Source organism: Lampetra fluviatilis, chromosome 24 (assembly GCF_964198595.1).
Source record: "Lampetra fluviatilis chromosome 24, kcLamFluv1.1, whole genome shotgun sequence".
Classification (NCBI taxonomy): Eukaryota; Metazoa; Chordata; class Hyperoartia; order Petromyzontiformes; family Petromyzontidae; genus Lampetra; species Lampetra fluviatilis.
Window position 1 is genome coordinate 12,502,544 of NC_136298.1, and position 24,977 is coordinate 12,527,520.

The following is a 24,977-nucleotide window of genomic DNA, read 5'->3' on the forward strand; positions in this document are numbered from 1 at the left end:
GCCCGCCCGGGTGCCGTAAAGCGGATTTCGCAGGCACGGGCCACGTGTGTTGAGTTTGCGTTGCGCTGCGTGTTGCTGTGCGCTGCTCGTGAGCTCGTTCGTATGTACAGTACAACTTTACGCTGCACTTCTTTCGTACCGTACGTAGCTAATCGTGCTAATCGGAGGTGCGGGTGGGGGACAACAAACTAAAACACAAAAGGCAGCTCTAAGGAATGAGTTTGTCAATCTGGATGATGATTTAAAAGCGCACAGCTTCCAGTGGCTTCCGAATATCTGAACTATAAGAGGGTCACAGACGGGCGCAGAAGCGCTTCTGAAAGCTACAGCCGCGAACCGGCGGCGTGAGCGGTGTTGCGAGCGTTGCTCTTCTCGGCTGTCAGTGGATGTGAGGTGTCAGGTCGACTCAGCCTCAAACGAGTACCTGCTGCGGTGTGTAAACATCGTCACTGGGGAGACAAAGGCGGCCGGGCGTGGTGCTGGCCACCCCCTCGTTTGCCGTGCCGGCCTTCATAGGTGCTCGCTCAGACACATTCTGTTTGGGCTACACGGGGTTCTGGAGAGCGGGGCGTAATGTGTGTGAGGCCTGTGTGGCATATGGAGTACGAGGTGTAGTGTGGTTTGAGGTGTCACGAGAGCAGGTTGCACGGCGGCAAGTGTGAGGGGAGTCGGGGTGTGTGAGCTGTTGTGCACTGCGGGGAAGTGTGTGGCGAGACGCGCCTGTCACTCAAGTCGCGACGATGCTCTACCTGGTCGGCCTGGGCCTGGGCGATGCGAAGGACATCACGGTGAAGGGGCTGGAGATCGTGCGACAGTGCCGGACCGTGTACCTCGAGGCGTACACGTCCATACTGAGCGTGGGCAAGGAGGCATTGGTGCGTAGGCTCGCGTCTGTGGTTTGTGGTTAGCGCTGTTCGCATTGCACGCACACCACGAAGATTCCGCGGTTGTTATTGTGCGTCGGTGAAGGTGTGCATCGCATGGGCAGTCTCTCAGGTTCGAGCCCATTCGCAAATTGCCTGTTGCAAAGGGTGGGGGGGGACATTGTACGTCGCTGGCCGTGCTAATCGGAGGTGGGGAGGCTGAGAAAGGAGGCAAGTTCTAATATTTCCTTGCAGCGTTTTACGTGTTCCACTCCAGAGGACTGTTCATAAATATTTCACTGTTATACTGTACGTCTATGCTCCCACGTCTATTGTCCCCACCTGCATTAACCCACATTGACCAGCGTGGTACAAAATGCTCAAATAACCCCCCATGACCCGCCCGGCGCGGGGAGACCCTCATGCAGCAGTGGACGAAGGGAAGCGATTGACGTGGACACGCCAATGTCGTGGGTGGGTAGCAGCCGGAGACACCGTGGGGCCCGAACCGCGTCTGAGCCACGCGCACGGCTCAAAATCTGTGGGCCGGTGGCGCGCTGTGCGTGTGTTGGACGCCAACCCGTGCTAATCGGTGCCGCGCCGTGCGCAGGAGGAGTTCTACGGGAGAGAGGTGGTGCTCGCCGACCGGGAGACCGTCGAGATGGACACGCAGCGCATCCTGGAGGAGGCCCGCGACGCCGACGTGGCGCTGCTGGTGGTGGGCGACCCGTTCGGGTGAGGCCCGGCGGTCGAGCTACAAAACGTCCCGGTTGGCTGGCCATAGCCATGACAGTCGTAGCACGTGCGTACGTACGTGGAACTTCTTTCGCACCGTACGTAGCCAAATGTGCTCATCGGTGGTGCGTGAACCGATGGGAGGTACGTTGGCCCCACAGAAAGCAGCGCATCGAGTTGAAGGCGTCATCGTGGCCAAAGCCGTTGATGCCACCGCACCTCGCCAGTGCGTCTTACCCGCCGTCAAATCCCACAGCTGCTGCGCAGTCGACACGTGGCCTACAAGAAGTGCTCATGACGGTCTCCCACTACCTGCGCTTTAGGTTCTTCCCCTTGGTCACCAGAAAGCACATACAGTCCAGTACTGCTAGATACTGGCTGAACTCAAGTCGTAAAGTGACCACATGCCAATCAAAATTTGTCAATCATGAGACATATAAAGCGCATGATGGGGAATTTGAATACACGTATGTGTTTATATATGGATCTATGTTTCTTTTTTTTATTCAAACAATAAACATAGATCCATATATATTTTAAATACATTTTCGGTGTTTGGTCTGTTAGCTGTTTATTAATTGCACTGCAGCTGTACAGATCTTGTGGCTATCACAGAATGGGTGGAAATGTGTAAATAAAGACGTAAACGCATGAGTTAAGCGTGCTGAAGTGGGAACTGAAAAAGCCAAACTTAAAAAACATGGAGGTGACCTGGTGGTGGCTGGGAGGTCGGAGCACTGATCCGGCACCGCCAAGACCTGCGGTTAAAATCTGAGCAGCCACTTGCTTAAAACGAGTTGATGGTTTCAGCCTGGTCACCATCATTACCTGCACAAGAAAAAACCCATAACATTAGATGTTTCACGTAATTTGGCTTTTTCCAGCTCTGAAAACTAAAATTGTATTTTACGTGGAAAAGCGGACTTTTTGTCTGCTGATTGTTTCTTTGCGTGTTACCCATCGTCCTCACGACCGCATAGCAGATAAAAAAACGATTCAGTGGGTAGCGCACTGCAGGTCATACATGATATGATCCTTATAGCGGTACCCCGGGGTACCAAATAATACAAAATGACCGAGGCAATTAAATATTTTATTTCTGGGACACTTTTTCCCAGGGGTGTACTTAAGTCCGCGACTGGGGTACCAATCAATCCGAAATCAGTGCTACTCCGCAATGTCGAAACGCAGCGAGGACGATTGCGCTGAAACCCTGAACGATCGTACGTACCGTAGTGGTGCATCGTGAGTACAGCTCGTCGAGATGAGTCAATGGCCGCATCGCCGACCATCAAGACTAAAAATTACTGCATCACGGATATTATGCGAGAGCCGGGGTACTATGGTACCCCGGGGTACCGCCATAGGGTTCATATGCCCCTTATGTGGATAAACCGTCCTATTAAAGTCGTTCTGTTTTGTCACGTGGCACCCATAGCGCGACCAAAATATAGACGAGTGATAGCAACAAAAAGTAAACTTGTGCGACACACTTTGCCGTCCCTTCCCTTACCCCGCGATCGTCTCCACGAAACGTCGCGACTCCAGGGCGACGACGCACAGTGACCTGGTACTCCGAGCCATGCGGGAAGGGGTTCCATACCGTGTGGTGCACAACGCATCCATCCTCACCGCCGCTGCCTGCTGCGGCCTACAGGTGTGTACGCAAGCAAAGACAAAGATCCCCCCCACCTCCTCCCGTACAACCTGAACAGTCTTTTGGGACAAGTGCTCAAAGCGAGCACCTATGAAGGCGGGCGCAGCACACGAGGGGGTGGGTGACCAGCACCAGGCCTGGTTGCCTTTGTCTCCCTACTGGCGAAGTTTACACATTGCATATTCATTTCAGGCTGAGATGGGAATTGAACTCGGGTCGCTGGGTTCGGAGCGCAGTGCGCTAACTGCTGCGCCACACACCACACACAACAGACGCACACATGTGGACCACGTTTGAGGCCACACAACACACAGACACCAAAGCACGCTATCCGCATGAAAGTGGTTGTTTAAGATCTTTGGTGCGTTTTACATGACGACTACGGGACAGCTCCGCCACACCACAGCCGCGTGCGCCGTGCCGAAATTTATAGGTGCTCACAAAGCGTGCCGCATACCTGCCATTAGAACACACGTGCAAACAGGCGGAAGACGCAGTGGGCTGGGGTTAAAGTGCTCCAGAGAAAGGGGCATTATTGGAAACCGTTGAGGCACCTCGGTGACCCCGAGCCGAGATGACGATTGATTTGACCTCTCGTGTGACCGCGTTCATTGATGACCTTGCGAGTCAAAAGTTTCCTTGCGTTGTGTGGTTGCCCATCTCTGTGAGCGTTTCTGAGCAAGTGCTTGAAAGTTCACATTCCTCCGTAGCTCAGCCGCTCGGCAATTCTCACCGAGTGGCGCACAATGCACCAACCCCATTGGGAGGGATGAGTCGACTGTGACTCACAATCACACACTCACCAGCCGGCCTCTCTTCTCCACGACTGAGTGATCCTTCTCGGGCCTAATAATGTTAATTCTCCTGCTCTGAAAGCGCTCTGAAGTTCCTCACACGGTTCGGGGTCAGGACCCCGAATTTCCTGGTTTGGTAATGGGGGTGCTACTGTGCCGTCCGTGGGAAGCATCTTGTTTCGCACGCTGACGCGTTAAGTAGACACCCTGTGTCCTCCTTCGACATGGCCACGTAGCTTTGGTGGTGGTGGCGGTTGTTGTTCTTATCGTTGTTTGAGCTCCGATCTGTCACCACACGCCAATGTGAATATCCCAGCTTCAGCTAACGACTATAATTCTGTAATTGACTCAAGCTAAGTTGACCCGTCATTCCTATTTTAAGCTTGACTCTGACATTTGACCTCATTAAACTGTTAGGAGCTTGGCAGTAACATGTCAGTGCTTATTATGTGTGTGTGTGTGTGCTTGTGTCTACGTGTGTGTATGAGCGGAGCGGCAGTGTAGTAGTGCAATGTGCTACGAACTCGGTGACTTTCGATTCATGCTTGTGGCCGACATCGTTGGCGAATTTCTAAGTTGGTCGCAAGCATCTTCTAGTTCGATTTAGCCTCAAATGAATACCTGGTGCAGCGGGTCAACATCGGCACTGGTGAGACAAAGGTGGCCGGGTGTGGTGCACCATGCAGGACTTCATAGATGCTCTCTAACAGCACTTGCCATATCAGCCTATAAGGTTATATGGGGGACCTTTGTCTGTGTGTCTACGTGTCTTTACGTGTGTTCTTGCGTTATCCAAGCAGAGCTTTAATTGCTTTTCGTATCACAATTATTTTAACATTTCTACCCTAATGGCCATAAAATGACAAACCCCAAAACTTAATACCGTTGACCTTTCCACCCTGAGGTTAAAGTTTTAAGACAACGGCATTAAGGATTTTCATTCAGTTAAAGGAATTACCTCCCTGTGCCAACCCATGGCTGTCTCCTTAGTGCGGCCCTGCCGCTCACTTCCTGTCATGGAGCTCTGGCATTTAGGTGCCCGTGAACTCTGCTGCTCCCTGCCCGCCCGAGGATTTTTGCCGTCACTCGGGAAGCCGCGCAGTCAACAGGCGCTCTGCCGCCTCAGACTCATTTAGCTTTTTCTCGTAACTACGGTTGTTGGAAAAAAAAACACGGCCCATTCCAGAATGAAAATAGATATGTTTTTTTACCCATATTCATGCAATACTTTCCACACAAGTTGTTGTATGTTGCAAAGTGAGGCTTCAAAATGGGTTTTTTTTTATCCCAGGAATGCAGCAATGAAAAGTTTTATTGGCTAAACGTGGTCTGGGAAATTCCCTAATTGGAGGCCATTATCTCAATTAGCAGGCGTTTAAATCAGATGAATAGCCTTGCATTTGGTTGTGACTAAACCTGTTTGCTGGAGTTCGCAGTTCAATTCCCACCGTTATCCAGAATGTACTGCAGGGAATTGCCTAAACACACAGTCTGCTGTGAAGTGGATATTAAATGCCGTATAACATCATAAACAAGGGCAGGCTATAGTTGTACCAGTGTCATAGTCCAGAGCCAACATTTGAAAATCACCCGCTAATATACTGTAAACTAAATTATGCCAGGTAAAAACCAATAATGGTTTTGTAAGTACAGCAACCTGGATCTGCCTTGCACTGTTAAAGCATTTCTAACTTTTCGGCTTGAGTTAACGGAATCACGAGTTTTTCCCACGTACGGTAATTCAGCTGGTGCTCACCTGAATACTTTGAGCTTTGCACTGCTTCCAGCTGCCCGTTTCAATCGCCGTTGGAACGGTGGCGGAGGGACTGGGCGTGGGTCACGCGGGTCAACTCGGTACCAATTAACGTAGTTTAAAACGCCGTCGGGCTGCTGATGTGTGATTGGCCTTGGTACGATTGTGGAATGCAGCCCCGTGGTTGCTCCCCCCCCCACACACACACTCCCCATCCCACGCCTATGTCTACAACAGCGGCAGCAGTAGCAGCCGTGTTATGACACCATGAAATTAACGGTGAAAAATTACGAATTCCTTCCCATGCGTAAGTCTTCCCGGCGGTTGTTTTATTTTCTCTCCGAATGTGGGGGAGGAGTTGATGAACTGCGAACCGCAGTGCGAGGACGGTCCCAGCAGGAAGCCTGTTCCTCGAGGCCTCACTCAGTCTTTAGAGCCTCAACGCTCATTGGCTGTCGTTGGGATTTATACCCAAAAAAACATTACATGCCCCGGTCGGAAGAGAGAAAAAAAAGCTAGTCATGTTAGGCCTCAATAATGTAAAAAAAAATCTATATAAAAAACTTTACCAGTTGGTATTTTTGGAAATTATGAGTTTTTGTTTAATCAAACAGATATCATTTACCGGGTTACCCCACACCTGAATTAGCCCAGTATTTTGAGAATACACTACATTTTTAACAAATCTCCACATATATATTAAAAAGCATTGTAACGTTATATTCAAGCCACGACGGAAATTACAGTAGGTGTGTGTGCATTCTGGGAATTCTCAAGCTACTATTAAACGGTGCAGCATCGCTAAAGTAAATAACGTTACTTTTAAAAGTTAAGCTTTTCAAAAAGCCCTCCAACGGGCTCGCGTCCACCTCCCCATCTCATCGTGCGCTTATTCCGGTCCACTCTAGTGGCTCCATCTCAAGAGTTGGAGCCTGGGAATTGAACGGGGGGGATGGGGGAGTCTCCCTGGGGCTTGCCGTGTGGGTTGGGTTGAACCTGAGACGTCGTCTGAATGCACCACCCAGGCAACTCACTTTTCAAACATCCAGTAAAGACCGGGAATGAGAACGTGGTTTTGTGTTTTTGATATGCACGTGCGTTGGAAGCGGGACAACCCTCCGAGACGAGAGTGCGACCGCGAAGGCGACGGACAGTTGATGGCCGATGATGGCGATGGGAATGAGGAGCGGCGGGTGAAGCGTGTTTTAATGGTGGTGCAGTCTAAGACTCATTAAAACCACATTGCATTACAAAAAACCGTCCCTACGTAACCATGGTTACCAAGGTCACCACTCACAAAAGAGATAATACATTCTCAGGGACCCCTCAGCTGGTTAAATAAAGGACATTGAGTTGAGTGAAAGGGAAACAATAGCCCATCTTGGAGAGCGGTCTCCTAAGGTCACGAGACGCAGTCTATGCACACACAGGGCCACCTTCATACAATTGTCCCGGGAATAAAGCGGCGTGGTCACATGACTCTAAGGGGGCCGACATTAACACAGCGGCCCCTGTACACAGGCTGCTACTCTACAGCAAATGCTTCCACATGCAATTGATTTGGAATCCAAAAATCCCCTGCTCCAGTTGTGTTTGTCTCGCAGAGTGTCGTTTAGGCTTTGTGTTTGCTAGCGTAGGGATCGGTGCCATGGCATGGCACTGATTGCACAACAGTTAAAAATGACAGTTAAGATTGGATAATCGCCTTTGTCGGTTGGGGCTGCGTTTCATACACGGACCCTCTCGGTTATGAGGGGACTCATCCCATCGTCCTTCCAGGGTTGCTACAATAAGCACCACCTCACGAAGGGTACCGTGTTGTGGGGCATCATCAGTGAAAGTGTTCACGAAAGTCTGGTCCCCACCGTGCGAAGGAGGCCATGAGCGCGGGGACACGGTGACTTTTTTTGACGGCGTTGGAAAGTTTCGTGGATTTTTTCCATGATGCTGTTCGTCAATATTTGTCTGCTTAGCATGCCTTAATTCACATCGCAAATAATTTGCGTCAGCAGGACTGCTCTCTGCTGCAATAGCAGCCCCGCTGGTCTGAACTTCTCTGCAGCATTGCGCTCTCCATGTTGCTTGCAATGCTTCTCTAGTTTGCTGCAGGAAAACAGACTTATGACTGAATATGCGGACCGTTTGCATCGTAATCATCTGAGGCTTTGAGAGAGGTGACGCATCTCGTGTCCACCGCGGGCTTCTAGCGGTGCACCCACCCAGCGAGGGCACCTCATGACGGACCCACCTGAGCTCATCACGGACCCATCTGCGCTCACGCAGCGAATCCTTGTGTACAAAGCGCTTTCTGTTCACTTAGGCCCAGTGGAAAAATAAACTGAACAAAACTGAATGTAAACTCTCTCAGAACAAAATCCCCGTGTGGATTCCGTTTGATGACATTCTTGCTTGAATTGTTTTCCATTTAATGGAAGCAACAACAACAAAATGACCGCGCACGCCCTTGGCAAGTGGTGCTCTCCCACAGCGCGGAGTCGAACGCCGTGGGACGAGCAAAGCGCGTTCCGCAGCCCCGCGACCTCCACCTCGCGGAGACGCAGGTCACCGCGTGTCGCTCCAGATACCACGCCGTCGGTGAACCGTCGTGTTCATTCTTACTGTTGAATTGTGCTTTCTGCAGTCGACAGCGCTTCCTGGAAATGAGACCCGTTGCTTGTGAGGCTTTTGTAAATATTCCGCGTGAAGTTTCGCGAGCGTAGATCACGTTCTCGTGTATACGACGCCGGGCAGAACGTGGAAATTTAAGTTGGGGTCACACCCGCTCACTTTTTCCACAAAGAAGCGAAGGATGGAAAAAAAAACGTGCGGAGGTTGAGCAATATTCGGCCACATGGCAAGAAGGGGGAAATCCATCCGTGCGGTGCTGTGCTGTGTAAGTTCTCGTGGTTGTTCTCTGCTGTACCATGCGTCGTTCGGCATGACGTCCGGCGTGTCACTCCACCAGCTTGGAGCTTCTTGTGGAACTTGTTCTTGGAAAGCACCCAGCACGTGGAGTGACACGTTAAACAAAAACGTCAATCCACCGCTCGATGAGACTTCCCCCATCAGGGATTGGCTAAGTTTTCTGCTCGCCTCTAATTTTAGCAATGCAAATAAATCAAACTTAAGGTCGCCAGGTTCACGGCACAGCGCGCTAACCACTGTAATTGTTATTGCTTTCAGAGCAATTCTTGGAAGTGGCCAGGTTTCGAAGGAGGATCTTGTCTCATCAGAGCGCTGAGCTGACATGGTCCAGAGCCTGGGCTAGAATGCCGCCAGTCACGAGTGGTTAAGCTCTTTACACAGGGACAGCAAACCCATGGTGTCAGCCCAGTTGCCAATTACTTCACGAACGCCCCAGTAACTTTGACCATGAAAATTCTGTTTTAATTCAGCTCTGAAAATAAACAAAGACGTTTACGGATAAACTTGGGACGAACTCTCTTTGAAGGCCATTTTAGAGGAGTGTGGATATAGTTTTATTTGGTTTGTAACATATTGATATTCAGACAGGGAGTGACTCACTCCACTCCATTGCTGGTTCGTGTCTCGTCTACTCTGCTCCGTATCTGAGAAGGGAATATCGGAGATGACACGCTCCCACGGAAAAACAATGTTTGCGCTACTCGCACGGCTGATGCAGGCGTTCGCGATCGTTTTGGATGGCTCTGGCGGCTCACACGATGCACGTTGTATCGGCGCAGTTGCGTTCACACAGAGACAGCCCCGTTGGGAGACGTGGCCTCCTCCGGAGCACTGCTCGATTTGCTTGTCTCCTGCAACTGTCGCGAGTTTCCTCTCACAAACTCCCACGGAATCCTTTCTCAGGAATATTCTCTGTGGGCCAAATCCACGCCGGCTATATATATGTAAAATATATTTTTACAGTCGTTATTATTAGCAGCTGCCGTTCTCTATCCACTGCTGGATTTTCGTTCAACCCTACACCAGGTCCCTGGACAACCAACGACCCGTGCCGTTTCAGCCCGTGGCCTCGTTCTGCCGCTCCACCCTTTCACCTGATTCCACTCCTGGCTTTTGCCATCGATTCGTCACCACGTTGAGACGTCCGCTGCCCATTAGGCTTTTGAGAGTGACTGATGTCTGCTAAAGTTCTTCAGCTTATGTCTCTTAGGCGTGGACGATGTGTCCATTCGTCGGTTAAAATCTATTCTTACGCTCACGACGCACGCGTCGAATGGAATGTGCAGCAATCCGTTGCTGATGTATCCATGGTGTCTGCCATAAGAACTTCATTCACCCTGCGGTGACGTGGGGTACGAGCATCGTGGCCCCTGACTCTACGCAGATCGTCTCTGCATGTCCACGAAAAGGAATCGGGGCTGGCGTTGGGGGGGGAATGATATTTCGCGAGACGCTGCAGCTCCGGCGGATGGATATAAGGTCGCGGGTGAGAGGGTCGCGGGTGAGAGGGTCGCGGGTGAGAGGGTCGCGGATGAGAGGAGCCGCGACTGTCGTTGACTTGCCTGACTGCTGCCTCCACTCGAGGTGCTATGGTGGCCAAACAGCCCCAAAGCCACAGGACCCTCCTGAGAAGGAAGAGTCTTCGGATTCAAGTTTGACGTTCACTCGGTAAATAAGTATCGTTGCATTTATCACGATGTACCGTACGGTACTCTCGAGTCCAATCGCGGCCGTGAATCGTGATCGTCCATCCAATGGCGAGCGAGAAGAAGGCTTCAGGCCGTGGTGTGTGGGTTGTGCTCTCTCCTCGTGGAGCCCTAGGCACTCTGAATCTCTCTTTCCTCATGGAGCCCCAGGCACTCTGAATCTCTCTCTCCTCATGGAGCCCCAGGCACTCTGAATCTCTCTCTCTTCATGGAGCCCCAGGCACTCTGAATCTCTCTCTCTTCATGGAGCCCCAGGCACTCTGAATCTCTATCTCCTAATGGTGCCCAAGGCACTCTGAATCTCTCTCTCCTAATGGAGCCCAAGGCACTCTGAATCTCTCTCTCTTCATGGAGCCCCAGGCACTCTGAATCTCTCTTTCCTCATGGAGCCCTAGGCACTTTGCCTGGCTCTCTCCTCGTGGAGCCCAAGGCACTCTGAATCGTTGTCTTCTCCCCGGGGTGCTTCCCCGCTTCCTCCGCCAGTGACGGCGTTCGCGGTGTGCGAGTCACGGCTGGCGGCAGAATGCCCTCTTCGCCCAACGATGACGTCTCGCTGTTCAAGACTTCAGCCGGTCATCTTGAAAGCGAGACCTTCTGTTTCTTAGGTGACGGCAGTGCACTGGCACCCACACTGGGACCCGCACGGAAACCGGGCCGTGTCTTATCGAGTGTTTCTGCATTTGAACTTTCTATAAAATAAAAAAACCCCAAGTGAGCCCTGTGCGGTCGCGGTCGTGGTCCGTCTCAGGCGGATGTTGTGGACGCACACGCAGCTCTCTCGCACGCAGCTCTCTCGCACGCAGCTCTCTCGCGTTCCGAGAGCTGCGTCCCTGCCGACTTTAAAATCGATTGCCACAGTGACAACCGCTCCACGGTTCGCTCATCCCTGCTCGCCTTCTCTCTCTCTCTCTCCGCGCGCGTGTGTTTATACAGCTTGCGGCTTTTGATTCGAGAAGCGTCCCTGAGAACAATTCTATCGCGTGGCCGCTCGGACCCCGGGACGTCTTCCCTCGTTCACCACGCGTCGTGCGTTCTTTTCGTCGTTCTCGCTCGCGCGATAAGTCAACGCGGTATCGCCGCGTGTGCAACGGGGCCTAAGGGAGCAGTTGGGCCGGGATCGTTTCTGCGCCGTCACAACTCCGTTATCCGAACTCGTGTTTGATAAGCTACGTTTCTTTGTTATGTTTCCTAACTTATCAGCGTGACTTATTTTGCAGGCACGCTCTTTGCGGGGGGTAGGGGCACATTTGCCTGAGAGGTTCTCGTCATTTGACTTTGCACGTCCTGGAGACATCGTTAGCGGACGGGCGAGACGTTGGCCGCGTTCCTCCGTGAATCGCCGAGCGCGGTTGGGTGGCTACTGCTGCTGCTGCTGAGAGCGAACGCCGGTACTCCGGCCCGGAGCTGGAGGAGGCTGCCCCCCACTCCCATCCCCACTTAGAGCCCGTTGTCAATGAATTGTCAATGGCCTGTAAGTTGCACGAGAGAATTCAAGTGGGAATAGAGGAAAATCTAGCCTCGGGACGGGGGGTTCGGTGGAATTGTTGCTGAGTTTGCGGTACGCGCCGAGCTGCTCGCTGAGGGTAACTTCCCATGGCGGCCTCTGTTCCCGCTGTAATTCCCCACTCGGGGCTGATGGGAAACAGACTGAGCGGGAATGTGGGAGGAGAGAGCGGGGGGTTGGAAATATTTCATAAAAAGCCTGTGGCACTACGCACGCACACGCGCACTCGGCCCGAAACACCCCCGCTTCCGTTCGCGTAACCTCTCCTCGCTCCTCGGGGCAGTGAGCCTCACGCGTAAAGGGCTGCAGTGGAAGCGTGTACGCACGCGAGCGGTGTGGGTCACCGTGTGTCGGCTGCATCGTCCCTGCGTCCAGCGCTGCCCTGTGATAGAGGTTGGCCACCGCTGCAAGCCGCGCTCACCGCAGCGATTCTTCTTTGATTTCCAGGAACGTGACTGTGCGTAGGATTTCACGATTCGTTCCGCGCGGCTTTCCGATGTGCTCGGTGTCGTCGAGAAAGCTCCCGCGGCACGCGGAGAGCGAAACGTCGGACATCGTGCCGAACTACGTGCGGCACGACCCAGAAACGCGTCGGAGAGCCGTACGGCACAACCGCGATCACCCACCCGGTGGTTATGAAACGGTTATCCGATCGCAACACGGCACGTGATTACGCGCGTGATCTTACATTTTTCTCCCGTGCCATGGACACGCAGTCGGCCCGCTCGTTCAGGAGATGCTGCGGGATCTTTTCCTCGCACGCACACACAAAGCGGCACTCCGCTGGTGCGATGTGGCGGGAGGTGCTTTCGATAGATCTCATCAGCCGCATTCATCTGTGGAAATGATTCCTGGTATCCGCTCGGCCACTCGTCATCGCCTGCCACGATGACGAGTGGCAGGCGATGACGAGCCGCTGGATAAAGTCCTCCCCGAGTTACCATCGTCTCTCTCCCGGTATTGCGGTGCAGCGTCAGTGCGTTGGCGAGTCACTTGGACTACCGCCTGGTTGTTGTCGTCAGCGCTGTGTTGATGTCCGTGCTGCTGCTGCAGCGGCTGTGGCCTGCTGGGGGTTCGTTAATGACCATGGTGTTGCGCTTGTAGCCTTGCAGCTCCGTCCCAACAGGAAATGTTTACCCCAGCGCCCCTTAATAGCACCCAATTATGTAGATATGGTTAATTTGATTTCAAATCTCTTGGAAAGATTTTTCTCTTTCCCGCTCGACTCTTTCTCAATTTTTTTTGCTAAATATTGCGTTTTATCAAGTGATAATTTAACCGAAACTGAAAACGGTATGTGCGATAAAAAAACAAAAACGTGTAATTATTTCCCATGGAAAAGCATGGACTTTGGAAAATGTTTTTGCAGAAGCCGTGCTTGGCCGAGTGCTGGGTGAAGGCCTCTGCGTGCAGCTCCTGAGATTAGCCGTTGACAGCTGCACTATTTGTCAGGCCCTCGCTTGCCCTGATTACATCGCTCCGTCTCCTCTTTGATTGTACTCTCTGTGTTTGTTGCGTCTGGTAGCTGCTGTGTTGCTGGTTTCACCCATCGATCGCCGACCCTTTTACGGACACGTACAGTGTGTTGAACTTCCTTCGCACCGTACGTAGCTAACCGTGACAGGCGGAGGTGCTGGCGAGGACAACAAACTACACACAAAAAGCAGGGACACGTCCCGTCCGCAAGGGCTCGCTTTTCTTCACACGCCCGAGCTTCTCCTTATCCTCATTGGTCTTCTCCGCAAATCCTTATTTGTGGGGCCGTGACATTTGCGATTCGTTGTGTGATAAGCGGACTTGTTTGTCTCTGAGGGTTTGCGTACGAGAGACGGCCGTCGTCGTAGAGACTGCGTAACCGCCACGGCGTTGTGGCCGAGGAAACAATCCCCGTGCTTCCTGGACTGACGTTAAAGTCCCCCCCCCACTCCGTCGCGATCTCTCGATGTCCACGATGCGGTGTCGCGGGTCCCTGCAGCGAGCGCAACAAGAAGTATGCCTGGCCGACTCGACCCTACTCAAGCAGCCGTTGCACACTTCGTGCTGCGTCTCTGCTACGCACATCCGCGGTGTGTTCGCAAGCTAAGCGACCCCTCTGTTTTTGTGGTTTGCATCTGCTATTGAGGTCCGAGATATTGTCTCTGCCTTTCTGGTATTATTTTTTTATTTTTACAAAATACGATCAAATCAACGCAGGAAGCTGCTGTACCTGCAACGACGACTCCTGAATGCGGGCGGCTCAATCGGCTGATCTCTCCCGCGGGGATGCGTGGTTTAAGTTTCCATTTTATTTTGTGGTTTCCAAGTGACAACTCGAGATCGGGATAGAGGACCTGGGTCACCGAACTGCAATGAAGGGAATGGCAATGGTAAGAAAACAACCAAATATAAATCGGAGCAAAGAAGCAAAACGAGAGATAGCGTGAGAACTAAAAATATAGATTCTGGTTTTGAAATGTGACGAGCCACAGGTGAAGGGGGGCGCTCCACGTGGTGTGTGGGACGTGGATCAGATATCCTTCACCCAAGCCTGAGCCTTAGCAAACATTAGCACTTGGTGTTTCTCGGCCATGGAAATCTAAGTAGGAGAGATAAGGCAAACCTTCATGTGTGGATTTCTCCAGGTTTTTATTTTTAGCACAGGAAGTACCCTGCTCCAGGTCACGCGTGTGTGGTGCACCGTGCAGGTCACGCGTGTGCGATGCACCGTGCAGGTCACGCGTGTGCGATGCACCGTGCAGATCACGTGTGTGCGGTGCACCGTGCAGGTCACGCGTGTGCGGTGCACCGTGCAGGTCACGCGTGTGCGGTGCACCGTGCAGGTCACATGTGTGTGGTGCACCGTGCAGGTCACGCGTGTGCGGTGCACCGTGCAGGTCACGTGTGTGTGGTGCACCGTGCAGGTCACGCGTGTTCGGTGCACCGTGCAGGTCACGCGTGTGCAGTGCACCGTGCAGGTCACGCGTGTGTGGTGCACCGTGCAGGTCACGCGTGTGTGGTGCACCGTGCAGGTCACGCGTGTGCGGTGCACCGTGCAGGTCACGCGTGTGCGGTGCACCGTGCATTTCACGCGTGTGCGGTGCACCGTGCAGGTCACGTGTGTGTGGTGCATCGTGCAGGTCACGTGTGTGTGGTGCACCGTGCAGGTCACGTGTGTGTGGTGCACCGTGCAGGTTACGCGTGTGCGGTGCACCGTGCAGGTCACGTGTGTGTGGTGCATTGTGCAGGTCACGTGTGTGTGGTGCACCGTGCAGGTCACGTGTGTGTGGTGCACCGTGCAGGTTACGCGTGTGCGGTGCACCGTGCATAGGGCTCCCCTTTCTAAAATATACTCTGTCCGAAATGTGGATAATGGTATCTAGGCACAAATATTTGTTTTTCCACTTCTAAAGTCTCTATGGGAAGCCGTCGCAGTGCACAGCACCCCGAGGCAAAGCCACGGGCGCCGTGAAGGCATCTGCCGCCACAACCGCCAGCAACGTGGGCGAGCCAAGTGGTCACCTTAATAAGCCGTTAGCTTGCGGCATTAAATGAAAAAACAATTTTTAATATCCTTTCAGTGCTGTGCGCGGTGACGAGGCCGAAACCTTCAGGGTCCACGCGGGAGCCCCGCTGCTTTATCTCGGATTGAAGCTGAGTCAATAAAATATCATTGGTATCCTTCTTCTTCCTCCGCCTGCTTATGATGTTTCTCCTTGAGCTGCACTTTCAGATACGCAGCCTTCCTTGTTGATTCTGGCTGAGCCCGATTTCCAATAATAGTAAAAGCTTTTGTTGGCTTAGGGAGGTTGCCCAATGAAGCGAAAAGATGTACGCCTCAATGTTGGGCCTCAGGGTAAACATATCATCCGTAAAAAGATTTCATCTCTTCGTGCTCTGACCTGGTCGAGAGTTTTAATTAAATAATGGAAGTGTTTATTTTCTTGTGATTATGAGCGCGCGTGCGGTTTGCACGCCGCGCTACAAATCCCGAAATCGATTTCCGGTCACGACAGCCACCAGTGGCCACGAACCGGTCCAGGGCACTCCCTTTCAAGAGTGCACACTGACCAGCGTGGTGAAGTATGGTCAGACAGCCCCCAGGACCGAGAGGCATGGGCAGGACTTCATCCAGCAGTGGATTGACAAAGGGCTCTACATTTAATCTCAGTACGTTTTTTTTTAAACTGCGCTTGCCCAGAACGGTGTACGACGGGCTACGTCGGGGTACTGCTCGATCCTTGTGTTTGTAGCTGGACTCGTTGCCTGTCCGTTGTGCCTTTGCAGCTGTACAACTTCGGGGAGACTGTGTCGGTGGTGTTCTGGACCGACTCGTGGAGGCCGGAGAGCTTCTACGACAAGATCGCCCGCAATCGCGAGATGGGCTTCCACACCCTGTGTCTGCTCGGTACGCTTCGACGCCCACGATCCAGCGTCCACGCTCGCGGTCTCTCCGGCGTGGCCTCGCGCGCTCCGCAGCTCCGCCGTGGTGTCCGACGTTCCGACGCTCCGCCCTCTCCCGGCGAGCGGCGGAGCGTCGTGGTGCAACCCGATCACGCATCGGAGGGCTCTGTCTATTACGCGCGGTTGTGTTTTCAAGAACGGAGCAGCGCTAGGCTGTGTTGAGTGTGCGTGGCACAGAGGAGCAGTTTTCTTGAAGGACGCTGCACGAATCTGAATGTTCCCGTGAGTGCAAGTCGTGTCTGTTGGGTTCATGTCACACGCTGCATCCACTGCGGGAGCGGTCATTCACGAGTGCGTCAACAAAAACAATAAATCAGTTCTAGTATCAAATCATGATGAGCTTGAATCGTAAAGATTCCGTTTTTTATTAACTGAACAAGAGGAATCAAATTATAAAAAATAGAAAACATTCCGCAATGTAATTTTTTTTTACTTAAACTGTCTGAAAAACACCTTAACTTCACCCTGTCATGATACATCACACGAGTCACGTGATCAATCAGAGCGCAATTTTCCACACGTCTATGCATTCAAGTATGTTCCTGCTGTGTAGCGTCGTAGAGTGTTAAGATTGCGCATTTGTAGAATTATTATTGATGTTGTTGCCTGAGTTGGAGGCGGTTTTGTTTTTTTTCACTGCAGATATTAAAGTTAAAGAGCAGTCGGTGGAAAACATGATGAGGTGAGTCACGTGACTTCCAGGTAAGGGTTAGGCTTGCACATGTGAGTAAGAGAAACACCCCGGAACACTGGGAAGCAAAAACGTTGTTTGCAGGAGGAAACGTGTTTTACTGATATAAGTGCACTCGCGTTCTGCTCTGCCGTAAGGATTCACAACGAAAGGAGACCGGCCACTCGGATACACGGGCGGTCGGTGTGTGTACACCACGTCCGGGCAAGGGAGCAGACTGTTATTAATGTCTTCCTTACAATCCTGATTATACATTACTTAGTTATATAATTTTTTTCATAGAAATCAAGATTCTGACCTAGTTCTTGCTGTAGCAAATAAAGAAAGAGACTAAAGTCGATCTCTTCACGCACAAAATAAATTCATGTTTTGTCCATCATTCTGTCGGCTTCCCGAAACTGCTTGCCAACAGCATTCGCTGAAGCAGGCAAACTCGTGATCAGCCCGTGCAGCTGCGCAATACGGAGCTTGCATCCACCCTGTCTGCCCCGCTGCAAAACCATGCGCTGCGTGACACACCGAGGCAAATATTTCCCTGCCGTCAGCATTAAAACACACTTCCTCGTACTGGTGCAAATCATTTGTATCCAGGTGTTAGGAAGATTACACAACACTGGGAGTGGATGTTAGATAAGACCGGGCACCAACGCTTTCGACATGTTGATAAAAGGAACGTGAATGGTCGTATCGCTTGACGTTGCGTGTGTGTTGGGGGAGTGGAGGAGCGTTGGTTAACGCGTTGCAACGTGATCCCAACGCTAGAGGAGGTCACATTTCTGTTGATGCAGAAATCAGTGGGATTTGGTTACTGAAGCTGGCCTGGTTTGCCCCGATAGGTCAGCTCAACCTTTGGTGATTACCTGATATCGAGTGTCAACGTCGTTACCACGATGCCAACATGGCGGAGTGAGCGGCGTGTGGTCGATCGCTCTCACGCGTGCGCCCCGCTGGCTGTACAAGGCGCTCGATAACGCCGCTTGCTGCTCCCTCAATCCGGAAGAATAAACAGATTTTAAATGAGAAATAAGATTTTTTTTTATCCTTTCTGGCAACACAACAGGTGTTAAGACAAACACCGAATAGAAACGTTTCGCGAGGAATCAAGTCTGCGTTGACCACACGAGCTAGTGGTGAACACGTAAACAAACGCGCTCTGATGATGTGTCTGCATCTTCACCACGAAGTGCTGTGTGTGGTTAATGCAGACTTGATTCCTTCCACAAAGTTTGTACATCTCAACATCTGTTGCGTTGCCAGAAAGGGTAAAACTTGTTTTTATTTGTCATACTTTGATACTGGCAAAAAGGTCCCATGGTGCAGATTGTATTTTGTTTCTCTCTGACGCCTGCACATTGGATTGTCCGAGTTTGGCACACGCACGCACACACAGCGCGCGAATACACACGATGTTATTTGTTTGTGCAGTAAAGCCGCACGGCTTCAGATCTTTTTCAAGAGGACCTTGTGATGTTTGGCCAAATCGTCGTTTCGTGTTTTATGTCACGTGGGAGGAAACTGGGGGACGCAGAAAAAAACACAAAAACCCTCCTCCCCAGCCGTAGTGAAGTGAAGATTCGACTCCCAACTCTCGTCGCAATGCCATTCAACAATTTATTTTTTAATCTGTCTCGTTTGGTGTGTTTTTGGTTCTGTCTTGCGCCCATTAGTCTTAAGGTAACGTTTACATTGAAATGTTCTAAGTTATAAATCATTGATGCTCACGCATGCTATCGCGGGGGTGTGTACGTGCGTGCGTGTGTGTGTGCGGCGCCAACACTAGTGACGATTATTTGAACTGGTCCAAGGCCTCCTCTCTAGGTCTACTCAAACTCAAATGAGTGCCTGGTGCGATGTGTAAACATCACCACTGGGGAGACAAAGGTGGCCGGGCGTGGTGCTGGCCACCCACCCCCTCGTGTACCGTGCCGGCTTTCATAGGTTCTCGCAAACAGCACTTGCCCCAACAGTCTCTTAAGGCTATAGGGGGATCTTTGTGTGCGTGTGTGTGTGTGTTCAGGGGCCGCCGCGTGTTTGAGCCGCCGCGCTTCATGACTGTGAGCCAGGCGGCCGAGCAGCTGCTCGAGATCGTGCACAACCGGCGGGAGCGCGGAGACCCCGTCCGTGAGTGTTCTCGCTCGACCGCTCGCTCACCCACACGCTCACCCACACACTCACCCACACACTCACCCACACGACTGCTCGCTCACACGACTGCTTGAGCGCAATATGAATGCAAGTATTATTGTATTTGCTCACTCAACCGATCACCACATTCAATCAACTGCTTCTCCATCCACTCAACCACTTGTTTACTCGCCCACTTACCCACTCGCCCACTTACCCACACGCCCACTTACCCACAAATACCGCACCTACTTATTCACTTTCCCATAGGTTCACTCACGTGCTGAGCTGACCACGCTTTTACCCATTCGCTCACCCACTCACTCGTTCACCCACTTACAACAAAGGCAAAGATCCCCTGTATAGCCTTAACAGACTTTTGGGGCAAGTGCTGTTAGCGAGCACCTCTGAAGCGCGGCACGACACACGAGGGGGTGGGTGGCCAGCACCACGCCCAGCCGCCTTTGTTTCCCCAGTGGTGATGTTTACACACCGCTACACCAGCTACTCATTTGAGGCTGAGTCAACCTCGGGGAGGCCCAGAACTGGTTCAGATATTCGTCACTGGTGCTGTTCGTCAAATTCGTAGCACAGAGCACTAACCGCGACACTACCGTTCTACACTGCCTACTCACTCACCCCTACGCTCACTCACCCCTACGCTCACTCACCCCTACGCTCACTCACCCCTACGCTCACTCACCCCTACGCTCACCCCTACGCTCACTCACCCATACGCTCACTGACCCATACGCTCACTGACCCATACGCTCACTCACCCATACGCTCACTCACCCATACGCTCACTCACCCATACGCTCACTCACCCATACACTCACTCACCCATACGCTCACTCGCCCAGCCACCCAACAGTTCACCCACCCTGTTAGTAACTAGCCCAGCCACACACTCCCAAGTTCACCCATCAACTCAAACACCCAGCTCACTCTCACACTCGCTCACAAGCTCCTTCGCCAGCCTCTCATGTGCACACCCGACACGGTCTCCGTTCGCTTCGTGTGGAGCTCTCACGACTTCATGCAGAACCTTGGGCAAGGCCCACATTTACCTCCTTGGCAGAGAAATGCCTTCCCCCCACCCCCCACCTTAAATTGACAGTAAAAAAATGTTGAGGTGTTCGATTTGTTCATCACACAAACACATATCAGCCATGATCTATCCACTGCTGTATGAAGACTTCCCCAAAACGTCCCTCTCTCTCATGGTCTTTCAATGCAATAATCCGTCTAGCTCCTCCACCTCCAAGGTGAGTGGCAGCCCGATCAGGCTGCCACTCACTCCGTCGGTCGTCTTGACCACCTGCACATCGTCCGTCCGGTGACGTGTCCTGACCCACTTACCGACTGACGGTAGACGTGGCGCATCTCACTGGCACGTGCTCTCTGGCCGCTGGGTTTCTCTTTATGTATCAGTGTAACTCCCAGAATGCATCTCTCCCACGGTTCTTTTGCACACTTCGGCCTTCGTTCCATCGTCTCAATGTTACGCGGAAAAAAAAATCGTTGCATTGCCGAACAATGGTTCAATTGAAATCTCGTGGCAAAATTATTAATTTATATAGTTTTGATTTAAAGGTGCACACGCGATCGCTGTGTTAAAAATAACTCCTGTTATAAATACGGTGTAAGCGAATACGAATATCCGCCGCTCATTTCATTGAACTGACGTGAGTTTATAAACATTCCGTTCACCGAGACCTCACGGCGGCCGTATTTGTCAAATGCTCACGAGTTCCTGCCCCGTCTCACGCGAACCGGGAACAGACGCCGATTGCTCGCCATTGTAAAAAGAAAGATGGAGTTCTAGGCGGTTGTGAGCTGGCCTCGCGGCCAAATTAACGGCCCCCGTTAAATTAGCCGGGCCAATAAATACTCTCACGGCAGCATCCACAGCTCGTATCGATGAATTCCTGTGCCAGTAATTGCTGCCATGTTGCGAGATTGATGTTTGGCGCCTGGAGCTCTGCCGGTGGGAGGCGGCATGCCGCTGTGTGAGCCTCGTATCGTTGGGCTGACGGCGGCGACGACGATTTAAAAAGCAGGTCGCTCAACCGGGTTAGGTTTCGTTGTTTGTGTACTTATGAGCGAGCTTCACGGGGATCGGTCGTGCAGTGGTTAGCGCACTGCGCTACGAACCAGGTGAGCCGAGTTTGATTCCCGCTCATGGCCAATAACAGCAGCGAATATATCTGAACCGGTCCTGGGCCTCCACTAGGTCAACGCAGCTATAAGTGATTAGCTGGGGTGTTGTGTAAACATGTGCATTGGGGAGACAAAGGCGGATTGGCGTGGCGCTGCCCACCCGTACCCCCTCGTGTGCCATGCCAGACTTCACAGGTGCTGCTCGCTAACAGCACGATCCCCAACAGTCTGTTAAGGCTACACGGGAGATCTTTGGCTTTTTCTTTGTTTGCGTATGAACGTGTATTCACGTGTATTCACTTGCCAGCGGTGGCGGCTTCGATGTTTGCCCCGCTGTGCTGTGTGGGCTGGTTCTTCGCGCTTCATGTGCAGCTGGTATCTGCATTTGGCACGGGCTTCCCCTAGGTTGGCTGAGTCTAAAATGAGCGCTTGATGCTGTGCTCACAATACCATTGCTATAATAGGTTAGATCGCGTAAATATATGAATGTGTCATTAAACCCGCCACCACCCGACACAGCCAACTAGTGAGGTTTGTCACGTAAACAGAACGTGGCAATTCATCACTAGTACAGCACACCAGTGTGTTGGAGAGCAAAGCCACAACATTTACAATCCGAGTATGAACTTTTGCCAGTAATCACAACTAGCTTCATCAGGCGATAGCCAGATTTGTGGCTGGCGGGTTTAACGACACATCTATATATTCACGCGATCTAACCCAAAAAACCCAGTTTATATGGATGATATTGGGCGCGAAAGCCTCCGTGTTTTCCAACACCATCGCGAATGGGGAGCCAAAGGTGGCCGTGCTTAGTGCGGGCCCCGCGAACGCCCTCGCGTGTTCGCGTCGGAACTCCCCGACAGAAATTTCCTCAACCGTATGCAAATCGAGAGCAGGCGTTTGTGGAGGCGAGCGTGCGCGTGCTGTCAGGCGCACGGCATGCGTCTGTGGCTGCGTGTGCGTGTGCGGGGGAGTGTGTTCGTGGGGAACGGGTAGTGTAGTGGTTAGCGCGCTGCAATACATACCGGGAAAGGCGTCGCCTAGGTTGACTCAGCCTTAAACGAGTACCTGGTACAGTGTGTAAACATCAGCGTTTGGGAGACAAAGGCGGACGGGCGTGCTGCTAGCCACACAATGCTCTCGTGCGCCGTTCGGCCCTTAAATAGGTGCTCGCTAACGACACCTGCCCCAAAAGTCGATAACGCAATTTGGGGGATCTGTGCCTTTGACTTTGGGTGCGTATGTGTGTGTTGCGTGCACGGGCACGCGTGTGCGTGTGCGTGTGTGTGTAATTGGCACGTGTGGGTGTGCGCGCGTGCAGTCCCATGTGTTCGGGGCACATTCCACGTGTGTGCACGTGCGTGTGTGTGTGTACGCGTCGTCGCCGTGAGAACCCCACATGCGCTCTGCGACCCGTGTGCTCCACATGTTGCGTGCGCATTCCTTGTGTGGGCGTCGTGCCAACGGAGCATTGTGCGTGTGCTTGTGTGTTGGGAATGCACTTGTGCCCGCGCGTGTGCGTGTGTGTGCGCGTGGGAAGCGGTTGCACGGTGGTGAGTGTACCGCACTGCAATCCTCGCGACCCACGTTCAATTCCTGGTCATGCACATCGAGTCGTAATTAGTATCGGAATCAGAGTTTGATTTATTCGATGTTGTTTTGGCTTAAAGTGAACAGCTGCAGTGTGTGGTCAACGTCGTGGGGAGGCAAAGGCGCGCCGTGTTTGGCCACGGTTCTTCTCTGTGTGCCACACACAGAGAAGTTTCATTCATTCTGCCGACACGCACATCGGCACACCTCGCAGCCGATACTCTCCGGCGTCGGCCTCGTCGTCAGCGGCAGCGGCAGCATCGTGTGTGTGTGTTGAACTTTGTTCGCGCCGTACGTACCCAACCGTGCTAATCGTTAGGTGCTCGATGGAGTCCCCAGCGGAACGTCGCACCCATGTCAACGTGTTGAGATTGGTCTCCAACAACAACAACACCAGGGGGGGGGGGCTGCGGAAGCGCGAATCGACTCGGCACGTTTGATTCATGCGACACTTGGAGCAGGGCTGGCGACGATCGTTTTATCATAGACGACCGACATGTCTCTCTCTCTGTCTCTCTCTTTGTCTCTCTCTCTATAACTCTCACTCTTTGTCTCTCTCTGTTTCTCTCTGTTTCTCTCTGTCTCTCTCTCTCTCTAACTCTCTCTGTGTCTCTCTGTGTCTCTGTCTCTCTCTCTGGCTCCCTCTCTCTGTCTCTCTCTGTCTCTCTGTGTCTCTCTGTGTCTCTCTGTGTCTCTCTCTCTCTGGCTCCCTCTCTCTGTCTCTCTCTGTTTCTCTCTGTCTCTCTGTCTGTCTCTCTCTCTCTAACTCTCTCTCTCTGTGACTCTCTGTGTCTCTCCGTGTGTCCCCGCTGGCGCCGTCAGCGCTGAGCGAGGCGACGGTGTGCGTGGGCCTGGCCCGCGTCGGCTCTGAGACGCAGCGCATCGCGGCGGCGCCTCTCTCGGAGCTGGCGGGCGCCGAGCTGGGCGGGCCGCTGCACTCGCTCGTGGTCACGGGGCAGCTGCACCCCCTGGAGGCCGACATGCTGCGCCTGCACGCGCTCCACGCCGGGGCGCTCGACGGACTCCAAGAGGTCGACGCCTCCACGCTCACCTCCTGAGCGGCGGCGACACACAAGGAGCGGGGTGGGGGTGGTGTGGGGGTCCCGTTGGGTGTGCGGTGCTGCTGCTGCTGCTCTCCGACGGTGGTGACTGTTCGGTGTTGGGTACCAGCCTCTCCGTAGCTCGCGGGCCCTGGGTTTGAATCCGGGTTCGAGCCACTGCCCAGGATTGAAGCGGGTTCTTCTCGAGTGCAGCGAGTTGGTGGTGCCGGCCCGGTCACCGATGAGTGGTTTGATGCGTGACGATGTGGATTGAAATCAGTTTGTTGGAATGAAATGTCCCGACAGATATGTATCTACACCAGTCGCTCACAACATGCTTAAGCCGCTTGCTTTTACAGACTTGATAATATTTGGGCCCCATATTTGGGGCCCAAATTTTGTCCCATCAGGTAAATCCACTTGAGGGTGAAATGTAGGGCCCAATTAATTATTTTCTACGAAATGACCGGAACACATCACCTGGGTGACTTTGCAGCCCCATTGTTGGTGATGGGAACGGTGGCTCGTATTCTTCAACAATGGCATGGGGACAGCATGTTCTAACACGTCAGTCAGCCTCTTAGGATGCACACACACTGCCTTACGGAGAATTCGCAGGATTGTGTGAGCCCAACGCAGGATGTGTGTGTAGTCGGTGTGGTTTAGCCACCACCAATACACAGCTACACCTGTCTGGCTACAGCTGTTTCCATGCTGCAGTTGACCGTATCAGTGCAGCATGCTTACATTCATGTATTGGATTGGCATAACACATTCCTGGTCATGGCAATCATTTGCTGGGATACATTTTTTTCTTTAGATCTCGTTAGAGCTGATGTTGCTGGGATGATGGCGGTGATATGGGAATGACGTACATGTTCACAAACCTGTCACCGATTTTGCAGACTTGAGAATGCGGAAGCTTCAGAATTGTCAGTTGCTGGTGATTATCATCTGGTTTACCGGTGATTAAAAAATAAAGTGTCCAA

The 24,977-nt window shown here is 52.5% G+C and overlaps 1 protein-coding gene across 1 annotated transcript; it reads left to right on the plus strand.

Annotated features, from left to right (window-relative positions):
• On the plus strand, nucleotides 1-24,977 carry DPH5 (diphthamide biosynthesis 5). Its single transcript, XM_078867764.1, has 7 exons — nucleotides 1-875; nucleotides 1,474-1,598; nucleotides 3,147-3,255; nucleotides 16,201-16,321; nucleotides 17,020-17,059; nucleotides 19,086-19,189; nucleotides 23,771-24,977. The coding sequence occupies exons 1-7, from the start codon at nucleotides 741-743 to the stop codon at nucleotides 24,004-24,006; spliced, it is 870 nt and encodes a 289-aa protein (XP_078723890.1). The 5' UTR covers nucleotides 1-740; the 3' UTR covers nucleotides 24,007-24,977.